The 25,336-nt window shown below is 41.6% G+C and overlaps 1 protein-coding gene across 3 annotated transcripts; it reads right to left on the reverse strand.

The window, feature by feature from the left end:
• Nucleotides 1–803: 803 nt before the first annotated feature.
• Nucleotides 804–23,009, reverse strand: CASP3 (caspase 3). Of its 3 annotated transcripts, XM_082680212.1 has the most exons (8): nt 22,910–23,009; nt 11,548–11,615; nt 9,658–9,782; nt 6,074–6,202; nt 5,511–5,686; nt 5,054–5,174; nt 3,266–3,387; nt 804–1,287 (listed from the first exon to the last, which is right to left on the reverse strand). In XM_082680212.1, the coding sequence occupies exons 2-8, from the start codon at nt 11,598–11,600 to the stop codon at nt 1,279–1,281; spliced, it is 735 nt and encodes a 244-aa protein (XP_082536338.1). In that variant the 5' UTR covers nt 11,601–11,615; nt 22,910–23,009; the 3' UTR covers nt 804–1,278. The 3 variants fall into 3 exon arrangements, with proteins under 3 accessions (XP_082536338.1, XP_082536337.1, XP_082536339.1); XM_082680211.1 differs by having other exon boundaries at nt 804–3,387; XM_082680213.1 differs by lacking the exons at nt 804–1,287; nt 5,054–5,174; nt 22,910–23,009 and having other exon boundaries at nt 3,171–3,387; nt 11,548–11,611.
• Nucleotides 23,010–25,336: the final 2,327 nt, after the last annotated feature.

A 25,336-nucleotide genomic window follows, 5' to 3' on the forward strand; every position in this document is an offset into this window, starting at 1 on the left:
GACTTCTTTATTTAGCAGAGATTAGAATGGGCTCTACTATCAACGTACTACAGAACTATAGCTTTAAAAGAGTCTTAAGGGAGTTATTCATGTCACCCTCTACTCCTTGGAAACAGGAATCCCCTAGTCCCAATTAGAGAATTTTATTAGTTTTCTGACTTAAAAGTAATGTACATTCACTATAGAAATACTGGAAGAAATGTAAACCACTCATGTTTGCACTTTCTCATATTTTTTTTCTAGGTACATAAAACACAAAGGGGACTTCTTCCCCTGTCACAGCTCCTCTCCCAGAGCTGACCATCTGGGGACATCACAGGTTTTTTTCCAACCCTCCCCCGCCCCCAGTTCTTCCCCCCACCCTCTATTCACCCTACTAAAAATTTATGGGTTGAAGTGATTCATTTCAGCAATATCCTTTATACTCTGCTACTCCCCATTCCTCCAAGCAAGGAAACAAACAAAAATATGGTCATATTTAGGGGCTGTGATCTCTGCAAACTTCGTATCCTTCCTGGCATCATGGTAACTTTAGAAATGGTCTTCTGAGAGGGACCTGGGAGAAAAGGAAGGCTGCTTATCCTATTCGGTAATTTGCCACCATCTCAAAGTATTTGATTAAAGGGTCCTGTTGCATCTTCTCTGGCCCTTCCAAATCAAGCACTTGGTTAAAAATATTTTAATTTCAGTGAGTAGCACCTCAGAAACAACAACAAACACTTGAATGTGATGGTAATTTTAAGTTAAAATTTATATTTGGAAATAAAAATTCATAATAACAAATTTTTAATAAAATTGTCACATAGGGGTTTCCCTGGTGGCGCAGTGGTTGAGAGTCCGCCTGCCGATGCAGGGGACGCAGGTTCGTGCCCCGGTCCGGGAGGATCCCACATGCCGCGGAGCGGCTGGGCCCGTGAGCCATGGCTGCTGAGCCTGCGTGTCCAGAGCCTGTGCCCCGCAACGGGAGAGGCCACAACAGTGAGAGGCCCGTGTACCGCCAAAAAAAAAAAAAAAAAAAAAAAAAAAAAAAAATTGTCACACAGGAACACACTTTAAGATACTTCATTGACTTCGAAAAAATTACAGATATAGCCAAAACAAATAGCTTTCATTTATAAACGTGAGTTCCTTTCTTTCAGCAAAAGAAGGCTCACAGGAAATGTCAGACGGAAAAGCAGCGGGATACAGTGATGCAGGGACGGCTCAACATCTCCTGAGCTAGGAGGCTCCTAGCCTGCTGTCCCCGGCTCGGGCCGTGCTGCTTCTCCTCTCTGGCCTTCAGTTTCCCTGGGCACCAAAGGAGGGAAGACTGAATGACTGCTAACGTCCTGCATGCCATGGTCCTTTCATTTCAGAGAACCGTACATGATCACAACAGTGTCATTCTCCTTTGATTATAAATGTCAACAAAATACAACTTAACATGCTCAAAAATTTTACTACAAAGAGTGCTATGATTTTTCCCATCCTTGGCAAAGGATGGTTGAGGGCCCATATTATTGGGCCACACTCACCGCTTATATTGGAAAATGAGGAAATGCTAATGAAATTGCTTTTATGGGCTGACATTCATGGATGGCAGAAAGGGACATTCCAGAAGGAGTCCAGGATTTGCTCTTCGGGAGTACTTCAGCTCCCAAAGCTTGGTGGCCAAGTGCACAAGTGGCCACACCCAAGTCTGTGTGCCGTCTGTCATGGTCACTGAGCACTTGTTATCGTTGAAGGGGAATGAGAGACCTCAGGATTTTCCCCCAACAACACTCCGAGCGTCTTGTAAATCATATTCATATACATACACTTAAGCATTAATTTACATACTTAATTTCTGACAGGCTGACAACTGCAGCCCTTCTCCCCCTCGGTGTAAAGTGAGAAGTGAATTGTTATTCAGTGTATCCAGTACAGTGGTAATGGTGCTAGCTGTATTTTATATAATGTGCTATCTGCAGAAAGTCAGATAAGAATTTAACATCCAATTAAAAGCTGTCATTGAAAAAATTGAAAAAAAAAGTGCTACAACTTTTATTATGACTCTCACCATCTTTTGAAAATTTCCATTTCAGAAGTTTGATTTGGTTCACTTTCTTGGAGCTTCTTGCCTTGGGAGCATCCTCCATGTACACCTCCATGTACATGAAGAAACTAGCCAGCATTCCTTTTCCTGAAGCCGTAGTCTATGGCTCTGCCTTCATGACATAGGCTGCGCTGTGTCCCTGTTCAGGCTGAAGCCATCTTCTAATTAAAAGTGCCCAGCTGATTGATTTACTGTTTCTTCCTCACTGTGTATTCTGTAAGTTGTATTTTAGTATGTTCCTATAGAATTTCTTCAATTCATGCTGCTATCAGTGTGATCAAAGTTTGAGGTTTTGCATAAGAGCCCTTCAGATACTCTGTGGGAATGCAAGGCCCAGCAGCTGGTGGGAAGAGTTGCATTTCAGCACCTTATAGTCCTAACTCTGTCTCCCTCTATTAATGTTGCATTTAACCTGAGAGAGTCAACTTAGTTTTCCTGCATATTCTCAAGTAAAACATTTAGTTCCTTTTTCAATACTAAACATGATTTTTTCTTTTTTTTTTAAACAACAAGGACATGCTCGGGACAGACATCACAACACCATATGCTCAGATGGGTGATGTAAAAATACTATTGTCTTGTCTCCAAATACTAATTCTAAGATCAAGGTCTTCAAGCATTTGACCATGCACATGGACCACCAAGTTCGAGGATACATTATTCCACATCATCATGTCTATAGTTTGACAAAAACCAGAACATGTTCTCTGAAACAAGAGCATTGTCAATATCACTGAAACACATTACAGCAATGTTTAAATTCTTCCATAATTCCTTGAAAATTTGTAGCATAGCATAATCACTAAAACTTGCTAATTATGAGAGCTGTTAATTTACAATCATTTCCTCTCATAATGACTGTACCATTATCCATTTTTATTTATTCTTAATTAAATTCAATTTCAACTACCTGATTGTGTTTGAGGTAGCTTCATAGTAGTTTTATTGCTATGAAAGTGACATATTTCCATGTATCACCTGGGGGATTAGATTAGATTTAAATGAGAGAGGAAAGTATAGTTTATCAGTCACACCGTTTCCTCACTTGGCATACAGATTAAAAAAAAAAATCATCCATTTCTTCAGTGATTAAAAATACAGTTCTTTTGTGAGCATAGACACAATACAAGGAATCTGTTTCTTTGCATGAAAAGTAGAATCATTGGAAAAGGACTCGAATTCTATTGCTACCTTTCGGTTAACCCGAGTGAGAATATGCATAAGCTCAAGCTTGTGAGCGTACTGTTTCAGCATTGCACAAAGTGACTGGATGAACCAGGATCCGTCCTTTGAATTTCGCCAGGAATAGTAACCTACAAGGCAAAATGTAACCAAAATATCATGGATATCCAATGTTAGCTGATTTAATAAATTACGACATAATCATGAAGGTAAAAACAAGCATAAACATCCATAGGTATTATTAGCCATATAAATAAATAAATAAATAAATGACACCTTTGATTCCAGGGGAAAACAAAACAAAAACCAAATGGGTGCTTTATGTATGTATACCTCTGCTTCGACAAGGAAAAGAGTTGTGGACTAACTTCACCACTGAGTTACTGAGAATTTTAGTTCCTGGGCTTCCCTTCCAATAGGGAAGAAAAGGGTAACGTGCAGAAGATGCAAAAGCAAAGAAATGAAAAGTATCATTATAAGTAGCATCGTGTTGCAATCAGATTATTGGCTTATCCAAGAAATAACCTGCTTACATATGCACACATATTTGAGTGTCCTAAATTTGTCTACAGGGCATCTGAATAGAGTATAATAAACACATTATAGTATACTCAAAAGTCCAAAAAGGGGAAATAGTGTATTTATTGTTCTTTTCCCAGATTAACTATTGGATCCATTCCTTTTTTTCAGCTGTGCCACACGGCTTGTGAGACCTTAGTTCCCCGACCAGGGATCGAACCCAGGCCCGTGGCAGTGAAAGCACTGAGTCCTAACCACTGGACTGCTGGGGAATTCCCTGTATCCATTGCTTTTAATTTGAAAGTACTTTATCTGGAAAGATGCCTGGAGGTTAAAAGAAGTCACATTGACTATATTTAAAAATGTAATACTGTTTAAAAATACATTTGCCCTATATTTCCAAACTTTGTGACACCCTTAGTTGTATAAGTAAACAGTTGTATGATCAATAAATATTTATTTATATGATGACACGTATAATACAACCACAAAAAAGTGGAGGTTGATAACCTATTCATAAATCATTTTTAACTCTATTTTCCCTCATTCCATTTCTACCTGCGCATATGCTATTCAGGCTTATCCTTTCAATTTCCTATCTTCCAAAGAATTCCTGGAAAACACAGTTCTCTCCTATTCCAGGAAGTGGGCAAAGCTCTGACTTGTCCTATGTTTTAATACAGTTTCCATGTGGTATCAAGTTCATGAATGACACTATGTAAGTATGCTTTCCTATAGATGCATATTTTCTAGCCCAACTTTGCTAAAGACAACTTTTTGAGACTTGTCTGTGGTTAAGGTACCCTAAACTACAGACAAGTTGGCTTTTTAAAAAAAAATTTATTTACTTATTTTGGCTGAGTTGGGTCTTCGTTGCTACGTGCAGGCTTTCTCTAGTTGCAGTGAGCGGGGGCCACTCTTTGCCGCGGTGCGCAGGCTTCTCACTGCGGTGGCCTCTCCTGCCGCGGAGCACGGGTTCTAGGCATGCGGGCTTCAATAGTTGTGGCACATGGGCTCAATAGTTATGGCTCACGGGCTCTAGAGCGCAGGCTCAGCAGTTGTCGTGCACGAACCTAGCTGCTCCGCGGCATGTGGGATCTTCCCGGACCAGGGCTCGAACCCGTGTCCCCTGCATTGGCAGGCGGACTCCCAACCACTGCGCCACCAGGGGAGCCCCAGGTTGGCTTTTTATGGATATCAAAATCATGACAGCCTTTGGAACACACTCTTCATTGTTTAAAATCTACATATAACATTCAGTATTAGTAAGTTTCTTACCAGGTGCTGTAGAATATGCATACAAGAAGTCTGCCTCAACTGGTATTTTCTGACAGGCCATGTCATCCTCAACACCACTGTCTGTCTCAATACCACAGTCCAGTTCTGTGCCTCGGCAAGCCTAGAGGTTTGAAAATAAACATTTATTTAAAAAGTTTAAAAAAAGAAAAGGAAACTAAACATTTATTTTAAAAAATATGTGTGTACATGTACAACTGTTATTTCTAAGAAATGCAAAGGCTCTGTAAAAATTGATGTTAATTATGCAGAATCCTTTTGCTAGAAGTCTAAAATTAAAATTTATTCTCTATCTCCTAAGTGGTAGTTTAAATAAACAAAAAACTAACAATAGTTCAGTAGCTTCAGGGAAAAAAATAAATTTTTTTGATAATCCACAATTGAGTAAATTAATCCCTAATGAATCCTCAATAACCAGGTTGCTCAGTTATATATTTACCTGAATAACGAAAAGTTTAGGTTTGCCAGTTAGGCTTATACAACAATCCCCTCTGAAGAAACCTGCTAATTTTTTCAGATCGACAGGTCCATTTGTTCCAAAAATTTTTCCTTCCTCGCCATGGCTTAGAAGCACGCAAATAAAACTGCTCCTTTTGCTGTGATCTTCTTTAGAAACTGGGAAAACGTTCACAAACAAGAAAAACCATCAGAAAACCAATGCAATTTTATTCAGACATTTCATGTGCACTGTATGGGAATAAGATGAAGAAACCTGAGAACAGAACTAAGAGCTCATGTAAACCCAACTTAGGGCAGAGCAACACACCTCAAACCACTCTAGTGAGTTGGTATGCATAACTTGTTTTACTTACATAAAATATATAGAGTAAAAAAAAAAAAAAAAATATATATATATATATATATATAGAGAGAGAGAGAGAGAGAGGGAGTAGGATTGTGTACAGTTTAGTTCCAGTTCTCATGCTTTACTTTTATATGTGTATAATTACAGCTAGATTGTAACATAAATTGGACAACGAAGATCATTCTTTTATTTCTTACCACTGTACATTAATTCCAAAATTTCTTCACATGTAAGATCATTTTTATTCCTAACTTCATATTTCAAGTTCGTGAAGGTTTCCCAGAGGTTTGCTGCATCTACGTCTGTACCAGACCGACATGCCATCCCTTGAACAGAAAAGTTACTTTTAGTTGCATTAAAAAAAAAAATTTGACTTAACCTGGTGGCGCAGTGGTTAAGAATCCGCCTGCCAATGCAGGGGATACGGGTTTGAGCCCTGGTCCGGGAAGATCCCACATGTCACGGAGCAACTAAGTCTGTGTACCACAACTACTGAGCCTGCGCTCTAGAGCGCGCGAGCCGCAACTACTGAGCCCACATGCTGCAACTACTGAAGCCTGCGCGCCTAAAGCCCGTGCTCCTCAACACGAGAAGCCACAGCAATGAAAAGCCCGCGCACCACAACTAGAGTAAGCTCGTGTGCAGCAACGAAGACCCAGCGCAGCCAAAAGTAAAAAACATATAAAAATAAATTTAAAAAAGACCCATAAACTGCTTTGAAATGAACTATTCAGTGATTCACACAATCTACAGTAAACTCTTCCTTGCAAATGCTAAGAAAATTCAATATTCTGATCGTGGTGACACAGAGTCTCTTTCATTTCTTAGCATATAAGACACTTCATAACATAAACTGTTATAGTGTTACAGTCACAAAGACGTCTTTCACAACTGCTTAGATAGTGAAAAACAAACTTAAATGCCTAACAAGAGAGGTTTGGTTAAATAAATTAAAAGTCATTTATATAATGGGAGACTATATTGCCACTGAAATTTTGTAGACAAAATTTTGCCATGGGAAAATGGTCATTTAAAAAAAAAAGCATAGGATCCTACTTTAAAGAAAAAATAAGTATATATACACACACACACACACACACACACACACACACATACATATTGTACATACACAAACACACATATACCACCACACACACATATGTATCAATACACACCTCACAAACCCAGAGGAACTATTTCTTTGATTTCAAGTTCCCAACAATTCTAAGATACATTAGTACTTTCATAACACCTTTTCAGGAAAAACCCCACAAACCACTAGCCACTTTAGCACTGTTCATCAGCCATTCTGCTCTGCGTGGTCTCCATTAAGCCTTCTAACCACCATGAGACCGTTATCATGACTGGCTTCATTTGCACAGATGTGGGAGCACAGAGGAGTCCAGGAACTTGAACAAAGTACTGAAGCTGGTGAGCGGACTGTACCCAGGAGTCCTGGGCTTTCCTCATGCCTTTACAGCGCCTTCCACATACACGTACGGATTGACTGAACAGTGAATTCAGATTTTAAAACCCTAAAGTGCTGCAGGGGGAGGGCACACATTGAGTAAACTTAACACATATGCATAGAAAAAAGCCTAGATGTTTCTAGCTCCAAATTATTGTTGATTATCTGAGTAGTGTGATTAGGAGTGATTTCAATTTTTCTTTTGCTAATCTGTAATTTCTGAAATGTATATTATGGCCATATATTGTTTTTATAAAATTAAAGTAAGCTCATCAAGGTTTTGACATTGGAAAGGCTGAGGACACCATGCAGCTGTGTGACAAGGTGACTGAATTCTGGTCCTGGTTTGTGAGCCACTTAGTAGTTGAACAAAAAATACCAGGCTGTCAGAGGTGGCTGTGAGAACCTGATCTTCAAATTTCAAAGCAGAAAAGGGGCTCACTCTAAGGCTAAAGCCAGACTACAGGCCTAAGTATTTTTTGGGGGAGAGTAGAACAATTTTCCCCCTCCCCCTTTAAAGATAAGTAAGTACTCGGGATGTACTAGAGATACAACATACAATGTGATAAACATAATTAACACTGTTGTATGTTATATATGAAAGTTGTTAAGAGAGGAAATCCTAAGAGTTCTCATCACAGGAAAAAAGCTTTTTTCTAGTCCTTTAATGTTGTATCTATTGGAGTTGATGGACGTTCACTAAACTTATTGTGATAATCATTTCATGATCTATGGAAATCGAATCATTATGCTGTACACCTTAAACTTATAAGTGCTGTGTGTAAATTATATCTCAATAAAACTGGACGGAAAAAAAAACTCCAATAAGTTCAACAATGTAAAATTCTATGGGACGAGGGCATTATAACTAGCAACGTGAGGCAGAATACCTAACGGTTGAAGGTTGTATCTCAACTTGGAGCCGAAAGCAATACAAATGGTGCCATTCAGGTTTAGACACTCATTTTCAACTACTTTTTCCTCACTCCTTATAATGAATCTAACATCAAATCCAGCTTATCTTTCCAGTGTAATCTGGCTTCTTTCCCTTTTCACCAGCACTCTGGTAGACAGCCTCCTAAACTGAATCAGCAGATTCTAGTTTCCTTAACTAAAATTAATTCTAATACAATTAATATGCAAATTCAAAGAATTATCACAGCACCAATTTAAAAATGAAAAATGAAGAAACAGCCAAAGTGTTCATTCATATGGTAAATTATGCAAGTCAAGTGAACATTATATTTAGGGAATGGGATATTATATAATCATTAAAATAACAGATATGAAAATTATACAGCAACACAAAAAATGCTTATATTACATTAAATGGAACAAGCAAAATACAATATTGCTTACTATTATGGATAAAATTAAGCTTTGAAAGAAACTGTCAAGGAAAAAATATCAAGTAATACAGTAAGATGTTAAATAGCTTTTTAGGATCGTGAGGGATTTTATTTTTTACATTCTCTTAAAAAAAACCTCTGAAAGTATTATTAGATTCAAGCTATACATAGTATAGACACTGAGAACGGGATCTGGTGATCAGGCTATGGTGAACCTAACAGCAACTTCTACAGAGCGGTTGAGGTAGAAACAGAGAAAACAGAATCAAAGGGATGGAAAGAAGTGAAGATGGCAAGTTTAAAGTACGTGTTTTTAAGATTTAGGGAAGGAGACAAAAATCAGATCAAAGCTTAAGAGGCAGCAGGGTAAAAGAAAGGTCTCTTTAAGGTTGGGGAGTCTGTCTTCTTTTCAGGGGAAGAAGAGAAAGTCAACAGAATGAATGAAGGCACAGGTGAAGTGGCATAGAAAGTGGATTCAGAGCACCAACGCTGAGTCCCAGTTCTGCTACTAAATCATCTGTGGGACTCTGTGCAAGGATTTTTAACCTTTCGGCATCTAATGGTGGTTAGTTTTCAGAGGTGCTCTAAGAATTAAACAAGACAATTTCTGTGAGGTGCCTTGCACAGTTCCTGGAATGGAAAAATACTTCTACTTACTATTTGTTGAGATCCTTCCATTAACATGAAAGAGGGAGCAGGAAGATAAAGAAGCAAGGGTTACACAGAAGTCAGGGCAGAAGAGATAAACATACAGATAGAAGAGGGAGAGATTTTGATGATGGGTAGAAGATTAAGAGTTCATGTTGAATTGTAGGACCCATGGGGTCCTGCTCTATCTCTACTTCATGGCTATTCTGTGTCATTAGTTTACTAAATAATAACATCAATTCTGTTTTTTATACTACACCAAATATAAATGGTACAAATACTTGTAAAGGATTAAAAACTATCTTATGATACATACCAGTACTTTCATGAAAGTTCTTATTATTAATTATTATACATAAACCCATTTCAGGATAATCCATTTTGTAACTATAGTCCAAGGATATTCCAGAGTCCATTGATTTGCTTCCATGTAAGATCTTTCTGTTTGGAAATCAAACAACAGTTTACAAAGAGAGAAATGACCAACGCTGCTGTTCACATTGACACAACTTCTCTAACACATAGGAACAGTTAACATTTGTTGAATATAATATGCCAAGTTGTGTGCAACAGGCTTTCCCTCACTAAAATTTCACAAGAACCCATTTCACAGATGAGGAAGTGACCACTATGAGGCTGATGGTTATGAAGATACAGTGTCAGACCCAAGGCTGAAAGCATCTGTTGAACTTCAGAGTTCAGACTTTTAATCTCTATATTTTGCTTTCCTCTAAATTTTATTAAAATTTCATCAAATTCATTTTATACTTAAATTTCTTTTAACTTTCTAAAATATTTTATCCTTCAAGGTAAGAGTGAAATCATAAAAATTACCCTGAAATGATAGGGAAATAAACAAAAGGCAACTATGACCCAAAACACAATATTTATCACAATTCCTAAATTGTTCCTTAAACCCTGTGCACTGAACAAACTAATAATTTATTGCTACATAGAATCACTGTTGTAAATAATTGAAAATACTTGTCTAAAGGTCACTTATCCAAAAACCTCTGTTATCTAGACCAGGGTCAATAAACTTTTTCTCAAAACGCCAAATATTAAGTATTTTAGGCTGGCTGGCTGCCTGTACAGACTCTGTTGCAGCCCACTCCATCCAGCTGGTGGAAGTCGCCCAGGACAATATGTAAACGAATGGGTGTGGCTATGCTTCAATAAAACTTGACCAAAATAGTCTGCAAACCTGATCCTTGACCTGGACCAGGAATCAGGAAACAACAGCAAAAAACTGATACCTAACGTCCATGTACCCACACACTCAACCTGGGAGTATTTCACATTATATGCAATTCTAAAAATACTGTTGGAAAAGGATAGTAAATTACTACCTTTTAAAATAGTAAATTATGTTCTGTATGATAGGAAAAGGTAGGAAAATGTGTAAATCAGTTTAAAAGGGTTTAAAAAAAGGCAAGAAACCTCTAAAATGAGACTGCCTTTCAAAAGGTTAATTTCTAGGCAAATTCCTTTGCTAAACAAATATTGCAAAAATCTTTATTGGTAACCTGTTAATAGCTCTGCTGTAACAGTATTGTTTAGTACTAAAATTAGTTTATAATTCCCTGGATGGTCCAGAATAATAATACTGGACCCCAGAAATAAACTTTTAGAGTTAAATGTACCACAAGAGATCCCAAATGGATAATAACAGACATGAATTAAGAGTGTTTGAGTTCTATCTTTTCCCTTTCTCCACCTGCTGGTTATTGGAAGCATTAATGAGCAGAATATTCCAAAAAGGAAGACTGAGACAAAGGGTAAAAGATAATCTATAACCAGGCAATTCTTCCCCAGACTGAGAACTGGCATTTTATTTTAGCCTTAAAACTCACAAATAAACAGGAGGCCAAAAAATCTCCCCCAAACACAAACCTCTCATCCTGCACAGAGATTCGGAGGGTGCCTCTGCCTCTCCTGGGTCATCCTTCTGCTACTAAGGCAGGGTTTCTGACTACACGTCAGGCACCCTCCCACCTCCCCGCAGTTCCGTGAAAGTTTTATTTTAAGGAGGAGATTCAGAGAGGATAATTTAACATGTGTATAGCCATGCAGCTGTCACAGGAGGTAGGAAGTCATCTGGGCCTCTCTGGCTTGAAAGCCCATATTCTTTCTGCTTCCTCAAAGTTTGCTGTACTACATACACCCATCTTTTTCTGCTTGTATGAGATTCCATTTAAATACTCACGTCTCTGAAGTTTTAATGGATTTTGAATCCACTGAATTTTCATTGTTCTCCATGGATACTTTTATTAACTAGAATATAAAGAAAATAGATGTTAATCAAAATCAGCCATTATAAGATCACTGCATTAATTATTCCAATGATTATTTCTCTAAATAAACACACTATACGAATATTTTCATATTAGCAGTACCATCACTCTCCCAGCTTCACCTCTACTGTTCAAGGCTTCTGCGAGTCAAACCTGAGAACAATCCTTTGTAAAGGTATGCATAAGGTCGCCCATTTCTCTCTTTCGTTTTTAATTGAGCTATGAAGTACACATAGTGCACAGATAGGAAGTGTGCAGCCTGATACATTTTTTTTTTTTTTTTTTGCGGTACGCGGGCCTCTCACTGCCGTGGCTTCTCCCGTTGCGGAGCACAGGCTCCGGATGCGCAGGCTCACGGGCGCAGCCGCTCCGCGGCATGTGGGATCTTCCCAGAACGGGGCACGAACCCGTGTCCCCTGCATTGGCAGGCGGACTCTCAACCACTGCGCCACCAGGGAAGCCCCTGCGCCACTAGGGAAGCCCCTGATACATTTTTACATTTGGATACCCCACCAGATCAAGATACACACTGCAACTTGTTTCTATTACAACAGATCTGGTCATTGGTAAGAACTCTGCCTTCCAACTCAATGCAGTTAAAACAAAAACCAAAAACGGTGTACCTCACATAACACTATTCTACGATGCTTAGATTCCCAAGAGATTCAGCACCAGGAAGTTCCAAACCTCCACATAATCTTTACTCTTAAACTAGACATGAAAATCCCACTTTCTCATTTAAGGTGGTGGACCGGCTTTAGGAAACCTGTAAGTAAAAACTAAAGTTCCTGCTTTCATTCTTCTGTCAGACAATTCTGTTTACCTCCCACAGTGAGTGAGTCCTTCTAATCAAGGCAGCTCTCACTTACGGAGCATTTATTATACAGCAGGTACTGTGCTAGGCATCTTATCTTTTATTTTCCCAACAATCTGAAAAGTCAGGAAACCTAACTCCTAGTGATTAAGTGGCTTTGTCCACAGACGCAAAGCTTAGTGATGGAGGCCCCCTTCTTCCCACTCTTCCCTACTGCCTCTGAAGAAGCCAGTTCCTTACTACCTGTCTGGAGTTCTACCATGTCTTCTCTAGCTTCCCCAAAGCAAAGGTACTTCTATGGCAATCTGCCTCCCTAAATAAAGAATACAGAAAAACAATGACAAAAATTTTTTCTCCAGCCTCTAGAAGTCCTGCCTATCTCAAAAATTCCAATCAAAATAGAACTTTTAACCTAAGTCCCACGCTAAAATCAGAAATCTTAAAAGAATACACACCCCGTCAAAAGGACTCACTCAACCACAAAAGCCTTTACAGAAAGTCCTAGGCTCCCTCCCTTTTTAAATTTAAATTTTTAAAACTGTGATAAAATATACATAAGATCTATCATTTTAACCATTTTTAAGTGTACAGTTCAGTGACATTAAGGACAGTCACAGTGTTGTATAAACATCACCACCATCCATTTCCAGAACTTTTTTATCTTCCCACACCTCCCCGTTACCAAAGTCCCCCCTTTCAAGGTCTCTTAAAAATTAAGGAGACATCTCTTCTCTTCTCCAAAGCTCAGTTCCTTCCTCCTCTGTCCCTAAGTACTGTGTGCACCTATCGTGGGGGAAGATGGAGAAAAAAATATGGAGAGGAAGTGTCACCATTTTGGAACCACCGAAGGGGGTAGCGTTTCACCTTCTCTCAAAGTCAGTCTTTGCTGTGCATTTCTACAAAAGCTCTTTGCTTTTCTATCATCTTACTTCCTGCAGTTTTTCTAGAAAACTAAGGGAGGATGCTGTGTACAACTGGGATGAATCATCTTGTAGTCAATAAGCAAATACTTCGTGAGCATGTGCTTTGTGCCAGGTGCCATTCTAGGCTCTAGGACAGAGTGGAAGACAAAACAAAATTCCTTCCTTCAAGAAACTTTCATTCTAGAAAGGAAGAATAATTACAGATAATAAGATTTCAGATACTGATAGGGGCTATGAAGAAAACAAAATAGGGTAGAGTAATAGAGAGACTGGTAGTGTGAGCTACTTTAGCTGAGGAGGCTGGGAAAGCCATCTCTGGGGTGACATTGACAGAAAGAGCTAAATGACATAGAGGCCAGAGAGGCTGCCTTGCTGGGGAAACGTCTGGCAAGTACAAAGGCCCTGAAAGAGTTTCGTGTATTCAAGGTGCAGAAAAGAAAACCAGTTCGACTAGTGCATGGAAAAGGAAGGGAAGGAGTGAAGGGAATTGAAGTGGGAAAGGCAAGATCATATAGGACCTCAGGAGCCAAGAGGAGCTTTGATTCTATCCTTGTTGCAAGAAGGAGAAACCATTGGAGTGCTTGAAGCAGAGGAGGGACAGCATGCTTTAAAAAGATCACTCTGGGGCTTCCCTGGTGGCGCAGTGGTTGAGAGTCCGCCTGCCGATTCAGGGGACACGGGTTCGTGCCCCGGTCCGGGAGGATCCCACATGCCGCGGAGCGGCTGGGCCCGTGAGCCATGGCCGCTGAGCCTGCGCGTCCGGAGCCTGTGCTCCGCAATGGGAGAGGCCACAACAGTGAGAGGCCCGCATACCGCAAAAAAAAAAAAACAAAAACCAACAACAACAAAAAAAAAGTTAAAAACGATTCAGCTTTATTAGCCTTAATACAAGTAATAGTAATTAATAATTTCCAATATTAGACATCAAATAGACAATTTTGTTTCAGTAAGGTAGCTGATGGCTGAAAGAAAAAAAATCTGAATTTTTTAAGACTAGTATTTAAAACAGTTTCTATCTGATAAGGATTTCTCAGGAACAAATACTATGACGTATTTTGTTCCCTTTTTTTTAAATTTTTTTAACCAATGATGACGACTTTATGAAGTCATGTGGCAGGGTCAACAAACAAACTCACACTTTTACATAAAGAAATAAACCCCTTCCTTTAAAGTCTTTCACAGAATCGTACCTGATCCACCATGCCAGAATTAATCTCTTCCACCTATATATTTACTTAGCATGTAATTAGAACCCTTCTTGTATTTTCATTTTATTCTGTTTTGGATTTTTTTTAAATTAATTAATTAATTAATTTTTGGCTGCACTGGGTATTCGTTGCTGTGCATGGGCTTTCTCTAGTTGCAGTGAGCAGGGGCTACTCTTCATTGCAGTGCATGGGCTTCTCATTGCGGTGGCTTCTCTTCTTGCGGAGCACGGGCTCTAGGCCCTTGGACTTAAGTAGTTGTGGTGCATGGGCCTAGTTGCTCCGTGACATGTGGGATCTTCTCGGACCAGGGCTCGAACCCGTGTCCCTTGCACTGGCAGACGGATTCTTAACTACTGTGCCACCAGGGAAGTCCTGGATTGCTTTTTATGTGTGTGTATTTGTTACTCTCATAACACCATGACATAGTGATGGTTTTTCCTCTCTCAATTCCACCAGTAAGCAAGTAGCATGTTATATTCTGGTCCCACTGGATTCTTTGAACGGCTTAAAAATAATTTTCTCTCAGGGTCTTCACACTTGCTATTCCCACTACCTGGAATACTAGTCTCACCGATATATTATGTTATATAATATTATATAAGATAATATGATTTATTTCACTCGGGTCTCTATTGAAAGGTCACCTCTCCCAGATGTCTTCCCTCATCCTATTTCACTTTCTTTACTCTGCTGATATGCAATCAACAAGGATCCTGGAGCAGAAATCTTGAGGAATTGCTGAGACAGAAAGTAGGAAATATCAGGGAAAGATTCCTGAGGTGACGGGAATGATTTTGGGAAATTGAGCTGAGAGAACATTAGAAGTGGAATAGAAGTGGGTAGAAGTGGAAGGAAGGAGGATTTTAGGGTCATCTCTTGGTGAGCTGCATTTGGAGCAGTTGAGGGATTGTCCCTTTCTTTTCTTATGGTTGGCTGAATAGTGAGTAGTCAGAGTATTTCCCCGCAGGTTTTAAGGAATAAAAGTGTACATTAAAACCTGGTAAACAGAGTACCCACATTAGCAAATAACACAAACTGGAGTTTGGCATCCAACTTGTTTGCCAAACCCAACTGATTTGGCACCTAAACTCCGAAGATAAGTCCAGCCATCCCAGTGTCCCATCACAAGCAACACAGGCAGACAGAAAAAGGGAATAACCAAGAAATCATTGACTGTTCAAGCAAAACTGACACCATGAAAGAGACACTAAACTCAACAAAAATATTAAAACAAACAGAAAAAGAAGTAATTATGAGTTTTTCTGAGCCTACTGTGTGTAATTTATAAACTAGAAACACTGGAAATCAGCGAGAAGGCAGATAATGACTAGAACAAAAAAGTCATTGCTCAGTTTTGGGTTTCAAAAGAGAGATTTAAATTCCAAACTGAGACAATGGTTTGAAAGCCAAACACATTTGACTTTAGTTGAAAGAAAAGGTTGTCTGCTGCCAGTGTCCCTGTCCTCATGGTGAGACACAGCCAGCCCCCCCCCCCCCAGCCTCTGCAGGAGACCCTCCACCACTAGCAGGTAGGTCTGGCTCAGTCTCCTATGGGGTCACTGCTCCTTCCCCTGGGTCCCGATGCGCACACTACTTTGTGTGTGCCCTTCAAGAGCAGAGTCTCTGTTTCACCCAGTCCTGTCAGTTGACCTTCATATACTACGGAAAATTTATATAATGATAAATAAAATCCTCACTGCATCAGACTTGCGCACATTTGCTTTCTGCTTGTCACCATCTGCTTTTCCCACGTGAAAGCACCAAATCCACACGCTTGGGAGCAGAGCTTTTGTTCCTGCAGAACTTACTTAAGAGTGACACTCAGCATTACCTCACCTCCATTAGCTAATGCCTGGCTGAATATAAGTTATTCTGGACATGGTGATCTCATCTCAGAAGGATAAAAAAAATCGTCCCCCAAGGGGAAAAAATGCCCTATATGATGACGAGAGTTTAAGTTCTTAGAACACTTTCATTTGACAAAACACAAATAGGAAAATATACAATAGGGCTTAAAAAATATATTGTGTGTGTGTGTGTGTGTGTGTGTGTGTGTGTATATATATATATATATGATGAATTACTACTCAGCCAGAAAAAAGAATGAAATTTTGAATAAATCCATAGAAACAGAAAGTAAATTAGTGGTTGCCTAAGTTTAGGGGTTTGGATAGAAATTGGGGATGACTGCTGATGGTTATGAGGTTCCTTTTGGGGTGATAAAAATGTTCTAAAATTGATTGTGGTGATGGATACATTACTCTGTGAATATACTAAAAACCACTGAATTCTATAGTTTAAATTGATAAACTGTATAGTATGTGAACTATGTCTTAATAAAGCTATTTAAAAAGTAAAAAAAAAAAATAATAAAAATAACAAATATATTGTAGCACCGCAATGGACTTAATGCTAATTGTTTCTTACTATACTGAGTATGTAATTCTTTCCATCAATTCAGGATGCTGATGATAATAAATTTCTAGACATATATTGGGTCCCAGAGAAGTTCTAAGTAGATCAATTGACATTAGATGGCAACCTGGAACCCGGGTCTTAGAATCAGGTCTCTGAGTTCCTAGATCCCTTTAATATTTGCCACTGAAGCTACAACAGTCAGATTTCTCAAAAGTTAAAAAATGTTGTCAGTAGAAATTTACTGTCACTCTAAAATACATAAGCATTTCAGGCTGTGTTTTCCTAAAGTGAAAAGTTGCAATGATTTCCCAATTTTTTATTGTGGTTAGCCAACTAAAGGGACCGTTGCATAATGCCACAATGAAGTTAAACAGAATAAATTATCTACAGAGTTCAAAGAGAGGAATAAAAATTAATTTCTAAAATTGAAATTTCTATATGAAGTTACAAAGTATCAACATTTTAGGAAAAATAACCAACAACAACCTGTTATTAAAAATGGCTTGAGGGACGGAGGGAGACGCAAGAGGGAAGAGATATGGGAACATATGTATACGTATAGCTGATTCACTTGGTTATAAAGCAGAAACTAACACACCATTGTAAAGCAATTATACTCCAATAAAGATGTTAAAAAAAAAAAAATGGCTTGAGAACTTCCCTGGTGGTGCGGTGGTTAAGAATCTGCCTGCCAGTGCAGGGGACAGAGAGAGGTTCGAGCCCTGGTCTGGGAAGATCCCACGTGCCGAGGAGCAACTAAGCCCACGAGCCCCTACTGAAGCCCACACACCTAGAGCCTGTGCTCTGCAACAAGAGAAGCCACCGCAATGAGAAGCCCGCGCACCGCAACGAAGAGTAGCCCCACTCGCCGCAACTAGGGAAAGCCTGCGCGTAGCAACAAAGACCCAACGCAGCCACAAATAATGCATAAATTTATTTTTTTTAAAAAATGGCTTGAAAGTTGTGCCTATGGTAGAAATTTCAAAATGAGATATTAAATTAGGATAACCAGTTTAAGTTATTCCTACTTAGTTAACCTGTCACCCATCAGTGGGTTGTTCTTGGTGCCTGTCCTATAAGGAAACTGAGGTAAGGTCTAAAACCTGGTCTTTGCCCTACCAAACGGGTTTTAAATCTCAAAATGAGACATAAGAACCAACATCACTCACTTCTGAATCATCTCCACAAATACGAGTATCTTCAAAAAAATTATAAGTAAAAATTTACCAAAACAGGTAGCCAAAGAAAAGCCCAAAGAATCATAACACAATATGTGATTCGAGAGTTGTGTAATAACAGGTCCTCTTACTGTTGGCTAATAGGGGCTAGACTCTGAGCTAAAAGGTACATTTATCTATGCATGTATTCATTATTTACGTGTTTCTAGTTAGTCCTTCCAACGATGTTTCGAGGCATAATGAGATTTCCATTTTATAGTTCAGTTGACTGAGGCTGAAAGCAGTTAAGTAACTTTTAAATGGCAGAGCCTGGATTCAAACTCAGATCTGTCAGCTTCCCACACTTCTACATGGCTTAGTTCTACATAGGAGGGGTAATGCTATCAATAATTTCAAGAAAGGAAACAAAAATCCACAACCTAGAAACACTAAGATGAGAGAGGAAGCATACATAAGCATGATAGAAACTGACTGCAAGGACGGTGAAATAGTATAAAGTGCACTCATTTCAACTCACGAAGAAACCAGGAATGATGTTTATGGTGTTTTGGATGCCACTGGGTAATTTACTTCTAAAAGTAAAATTACTCACAAAATATGAATAACTTTCATATTAAGCACTTAGGATGTCATTCAGACACTTTTTTCCTATGTCTCTATTTGCCTCTAAAGGAGAGGTGAAGGCTTTTCACTATGACTTGTGGGGAGATTATTCAGTCCTCCCTCAGTATCCATGGAAGATTGGTTCTAGGACACCCCCCTTCCTCCTCCTTCCAGGGATACCAAAATCTGCGGACGCTCAAGTCCTTTATGTACAACGGTGTAGGAGAATTGGCCCTCCATATCTGGTCAAGAACCTACAGACAAGGAGGGTGGCCCATACTTTGGCCAAAGAACTTGAAAAACATCGGGATTATATTTATTACCAATTAGAGAGGACAAAGTCTCAAAAGCAGTCATGTTTCCAGATTTGGTAAGTGAAACAGAAAGAAGAAAATACTTTTTTCACAACAGTTTGGACAAGAGGAGATTTCTGCTGTGACGTACTAGAGGTTTTATTGAAATCATTTCCCATCTGGTCCCTGCAATTGCTTTGGGAAGAGTCACCAAACTGGATATTGTCATTGGGCCTGGTAAAAGTCAGACTTCTAATATTTATTTTGTAATAAAGGAGGAATCTCACACATGGCAAGTAAAATTAAATACAGAAGAAACTTAAGTAAGTTCAGTTGTGCCACACAAACAAAACCATTCCTTCTTTTTCTCTGGCAGGGACCACACCACCAGGAAGACACAGACAGGAGGGCTTCCCCACTACTCAAAAGCCACAAGCCAGAAAGGACACAATGCTTACTAAGTGCAAGGGGTCTGTTTCCCTCACCTACCTGAAGTCTTGTCCTAAGATGGTATCTCTGGAGGGGCAGAAGGAGAAATGCAAAAGTCCTTGCAGACCTAAATATTGTGTTATGAAATAAATGTAGAATGAAGGATCTTGGATGCCTTTTATAAAAATTATAGATAACCTGTAAGGCCTCCTCCTTCCCACTGAGAATCACTCCTCTAGAAGTGATTCAGTTTTACAACCACCTGCCAGAGAAGGTCTGAAACTGCGAAAAGCCAGGGTCAGTGGTATTTATTTATTTGTCATTTGTACCATAACAATTGACTGAACACCAACTGTGTGCAGAGTCGTAAACCCTGAGTGTTTGAAGTAGTGGAGACCAAGATCCTACCCCTATGTGTGACTCGCACCAGCGCTCACTGTATTCAAAAGTGGCTCAACAAGACAGATGGCCAGTGTTCAGTACAAAATAGATAACTTTATTTTACTCTACCCTAATGCAGAAACTCTATAAGCAACTTGAAGATCAAAATAGGCAGAGAATTAACAACATTACTTAAGAGATTTACAAGGCACTGTCACAGACATTATCTCATTTTATCCCTATAATAACCCTGCGAGGTATGTATATTACTCCTGCCTAATTTATGGATGAAATAGGAAGTGTTGCCCTTGGGATGTGGCCTCGGGTCCTATGACAGCAGAGTACCTATCCCCCTCCATTACATTTGTATTTGTTAAATGTGTACACCAGTATCTAACAGTCTAAGAATTCCACATCTTTTTTTAGATCCAACACCAGTGCTTCCCATCTTTGAGGCAGAGCCTAAAGAACTATCTGATACTGGGCACCAGAACTGACCTAATGCCATTCATGAAACTAAAGACTGCTTTCCAGCATCAGAAGGGGGATGAACCAATAGGAGATTGTGTTAAATTGGATTTGAAAGCAAAACAGAAAAGAAGCATTATAATTGCCTCTATCAGATGTCAGTCTCTTAAAATCGCAGGAGGGGGCTTCCCCGGTGGCGCAGTGGTTGGGAGTCCGCCTGCCGAGTTCGTGCCCCGGTCCGGGAAGATCCCACATGCCTCGGAGCGGCTGGGCCCGTGAGCCATGGCCACTTAGCCTGCGCGTCCGGAGCCCGTGCTCCGCAACGGAAGAGGCCACAACAGTGAGAGGCCCGCATACCGCAAAAAAAATAAATAAATAAAAAATAAAAATAAAAGAAATAATAATAAAAAAAAATCGCAGGAGGTAAGACTTCTTTTTCAGGATAGCAAATCAAATCTGATGTAATTGGATACAATGTTTCACTTCTTTCTTACTGGGAACAGGTTTTATTGCTACACTCCAATAAACTGTTCATTCCGTCATTCATTAAAACACATTCTAACTTTCAAAAGCCTTCATTGCAAAAGAGCAAAGCAAAACCATCAGGTTGGGATAGGGATGATTTAAGCTTTGTATTTCCTTCTTAGACATCACGTAACTACAATACATTCAAAGTGGCTGAGCGCATTTTGCCACAGGCTGGTCTATGCAGCTTGCTTAGCACCTAATACGATCCTGCATAAACACATTGTTGCAGCAACTCTGCATTTCAACTCTACCATTCCTTTCTAGTCCGCATCATTTAATTATAATTTGCTAAGCAACCTTAAAATAGGATTTTTTTTTCTACATAGGGCATAATTATTAAAAAGCATAATACTGTAGTATTGGCATTCATTTGTGCCAGGCCCCAAATATGGGGAAAGACAATACGGAACAAGATAACGAGAAAAACACAGTTCCTTGTGGAATTTGCTTAGGAGCTAATAGGGGAGAGTGTAAAAATAAGCAACTGCAAAGGATATGACACTTTCCTCTTAGGATGAGACGGATGCCAAAGGAATACATAATAGCTAGATTTAACATTGAAATGTTTAATGAGAACAGAAACATAAATAGGAGTTCCTCAAGCAAGTGTGTGGTGATGGGAAGAGAGAGGGAATGCAAGAGTGTTCCAGGCAGAGAACAGTTAGTGTTAAGGTCAGCAATGGCTCTGCAGAAAGTGAAACGGTGCCATAATGAAAGATTAGGCAGGGGAAGGGGACCAAGGAGCCAACCTATGCTTGGCTTTGTTAACCGTGTTAAGGGACTGGGTTATCCTATGACCAAAGGAACAGCTTTCTGGATTTTTATTCTGTAAAGATCCCTCAGCCTGTGCTATAAAGAATGGACTGGAGAGGGGCCAGAGGGGCCTCCTGTAGCCAGTTGAGAGCTTAGGGTGGCTTAAATCTGAGATGGAGAGAAGGCGGCCAGATCCAGTGGATATTTAGGAGGGCCAGGAGGCTTGGCGGCTAACTGGAGGGGCCGGGAGAGGAAGCTGATAAGGTTGGTTCCCAGTTTCTTGGCTTGGGAGCCCCTTATTGAGAACTGGGAAAGAGACAGCTGCCTTGGGAAGTAAGGCTTGAGAGCACATCCACTGAAAACAAGAGTGACTAAGGCACTCTTATTCAACATGGGCTGAGGGGATTTTAAAGCCTAAGGGATTTGGGCCATGGATACATAGTCACCCGCAGGAGCTAGAAGGACGCATGGAGGCCTTCAGGTCTGAAAGTGAATAGGAGTTTAATACTTGAAACTACCTCTTTGGAAAGCGGAGTCACCCGTCAACCTGATAATATCTAGACAAAGAAGGCAGCAGAGACCAAATCCTCACCAGCAATGGGAGGATAAGCCCTGAGGGCCAGAGCCCTTAGGACAGCACCGGCCCGCCTCCTGCCCTCAGGTCATCTTTTCTCCGCGCCCAGCCTCCTCACCACCTTCCCGATTAAAATTTCAGCCTTCGATCCCCGCTGCCTCCCGCTCCCGGGTCCGACCTCCTACCCCCCCGGCCTCAGCGCCTCCGCCTGGGCCTCCCGCGCCTCTCCTCCCCCGGCTCAGCGACCCGTGTGAAGCCTCCTGCTACCAGGCTTCAGCGACCCGACCCGGGTCTCCCGACACCCCCCATTCTCGGCCCGGCCACCTGTCCCCCGGGCTCGGCGTCTCCGGCTGGGTCTCCGCTCCCCAGCCTCCCGCTGTCCGCCCTCCACATCCCACGCGGGTCTCCCACCACCCCCGGCCCAGCCTCTCGATCCTCGGTCCGGCCTCCCGTCCCCCAGGCTCGGCGTCTCCAGCCGGATCTCTGCTCCGCGGCCCGGCCTCCCGTCCCTGGGCCGGGTCTCTCGATCTGCGGGCTTCAGGGCTCGTCCCCGCCCCCGTTGTCGCGCCAAAACAAAGGATCCGCCGCCCTGACCAGGTCAGTCTCCTCCGTCTCCCCGGGGCAGGCGCTGAGCTTGGGAGAGTGGAGGGAACCAGCCCAGGACCTATGGCGCCAAAGCGAGAAGCGTCGAGGGCATATCTCACCTCTCAGCCCCCACGGCGTTGCCACCGACTCGCTCTGCTGGGATCGGTTCCTGCTCTGCTTCCGCCGCAGCCGCGCTCAGAGGTAGGCGCCCGAGCAGGCCCCGCCCCCTCTGGCCCCACCCCGGCCCCTCCCCTCAGCTCTGCGAGCTTCGCGCCGCGCCGACGCGTCAGTCAGGCCCCGGCTCCCACTGCCCGAGAACCGCCTCCTCACAGGCCCCGTCCCGCCCGAGAACACCGCTCCGCCCGAGAACACCGACCAGTCACGGGTCCCGGGAGCTCCTGGCTTCCAGGCACGCTTCCGGGCCATTCTAGGCTCTTCCCGGCCTCCGCTCCCTTTCAGTCCCCGTCCTACCCCAGAACGCTGTCGTCTCACTGGCCCGCGCTCTCCCCACTTCCCGCCCCGGCCCCGCCTCCGCGCCAGGTTTGAAGACTCGGTCCCGCCACAGTGGGCGGGTTGCGTGTCCTGCCAGCCGCAGAGGACTCACGGCTTCCCGCCCACGGCGAGTGTCTGGAGGTAAATGGAGGGAAACCCGAAGGCCTCGCCGGGCCCCGGGGGCAGGGAGAAGGGAGTCACGGGCAGGCCCTGCGGGAGGACGGAGAGCGGGTCGCGGCTTGCCGGTAGTCCCCGCTTCCCCTCGGGCGACCGGAGGCCTTCCCCTAGGTCACCCCGAATCCCCTGTCCCGAAACCAAAAGCTTTAACCGCCCAGCTGGGCCTCCGCCTGTCTTGGGTCACGAACTCTTTTCAGACTCTGAGGCATTTTCGCAGAAGAATGTACCAACCCAATTGAGCACGAAATTCTCCATCAAATTTCAAGAGGTTCAGGACATTCTGACAAGTCAGGGGCCCCAGGTGAAGAACTCGCCCACTTCCAGCACTTTTGTTTACTTGGGTATAAATGAGGGCGCCGTTTTGTTCACAGATATACGTGGTTCTGAGTATGGCTACCGTTCCTTGGGTGCTTATCTGTGTTCTCACATTGTGGCAATGCATTTTCTTTTTCTTTCAGCAGCCCCTGCAGGTAGGAATTCCAGTTTCCACCTGGGCGTAATTAAAAAGGCTAAGTAGTTTGCTCTTGTTAAGGGCTACACGAGTTAAACTCAGATCCTAGGAATAAAACCTAGGCCTTTATCCCTGCCAAGTTGAGAGAGGACCAGTGTTTGGCAGTCCTTTTTCTGCTGCAGTAAAACTGAAGAATAGGACCCACTCCCAACCTGCACGGTGGTCGGCATGCAGTTATTTGTAAGGCAGGCACTAGTGTACTAGTTTTTTTAACCAGTCCTATTACCCCGTAGTGACGCACAGACCCCTTCCTGTGCTAAACTTTCTTACCAAAATTATGCTGTAGTTAAAGCAGCGGCAGCAGCAGTGGTTTTCTGGTTTTTTGTGTAAATGACCCTTATTAGTTTGGAGAAACTTTAATTATAGTAAAATAGCTGGCTAGAAGCAATGTCGGAAGTTTCTTTCTACAGAGGTGTCTCAGGTGGCAGAACCTGATCTGGGCCTGGGAGGGGAAGACTTCAGGAAGGGTGAGTGGGGCATTCCAGGGGAGGGAAACATGCAGGAGGGCTCCTGGAGTGGGCCAGGTGCAGGCAGTGGTCATCATCATTCATTTGGTGAGAAGGCTGAACAAGAAGAAGTCGAATGGGTAAGTGGTTGAGGGCCAGATTCTGGAGAGTTTGGACTTCTCGAGGTAAACTTTAGCGTGCATTAAGCGATGCTCTGAATCATTAATGAGTGTCCCTAGGAAAAGCTATGAAAATGGTCTTTTTGAAAATTTATTGGCGTATAATTGATTTACAATGCTAATGAGTTCGTTTCAGGTGTAGAGCAGAGTGATTCAGTTACGCATATATTCATCCTTTTTCAGATTCTCATATAGGTTATCACAGAGTATTGAGTAGAGGTCCCTGTGCTGTACAGTAGGCCCTTGTTGGTTATCCGTCTCGTAGATAGTAGTGTGTGTGTGTTCATCCCAAGCTCCTGATTTACAACCCCCACCCCCGTTTCCTCTTTGGTAACCATCAGTTTGTTTTCAATATCTGGAAGTCTGTTTTTGTTTTGTAAATAAGTTCATTTGTATCATTTTTTAAAAAAATTAAATTCCACATATGAATAATATCATATATGTCTTTCTCTGTCTGACTTCACGTAGTATGGTAATCTCTAGGTCCATCCATGTTGCTGCAAATGGCATTATTTTGTTCTTTTTTATGGCTGAGTAATATGCCATTGTATATGTGTACCACATGTCTTCATCCGTTCCTCTGTCGATGGACATTTAGGTTGCTTCCATGTCTTGGCTGTTGAAAATGGTCTTAAGGGTGATTAGTCTGGCAGAATTAGGCTCTTTGGATGGGAGATCCTGTGGGGATGGTAGAAAGGTGGAACTGGAAAAAACAGTGTTCCACTGGATGTTTTCTTCCTT

This window comes from Grampus griseus (assembly GCF_964374135.1).
Source record: "Grampus griseus genome assembly, chromosome: 21".
Lineage (NCBI taxonomy): Eukaryota > Metazoa > Chordata > Mammalia > Artiodactyla > Delphinidae > Grampus > Grampus griseus.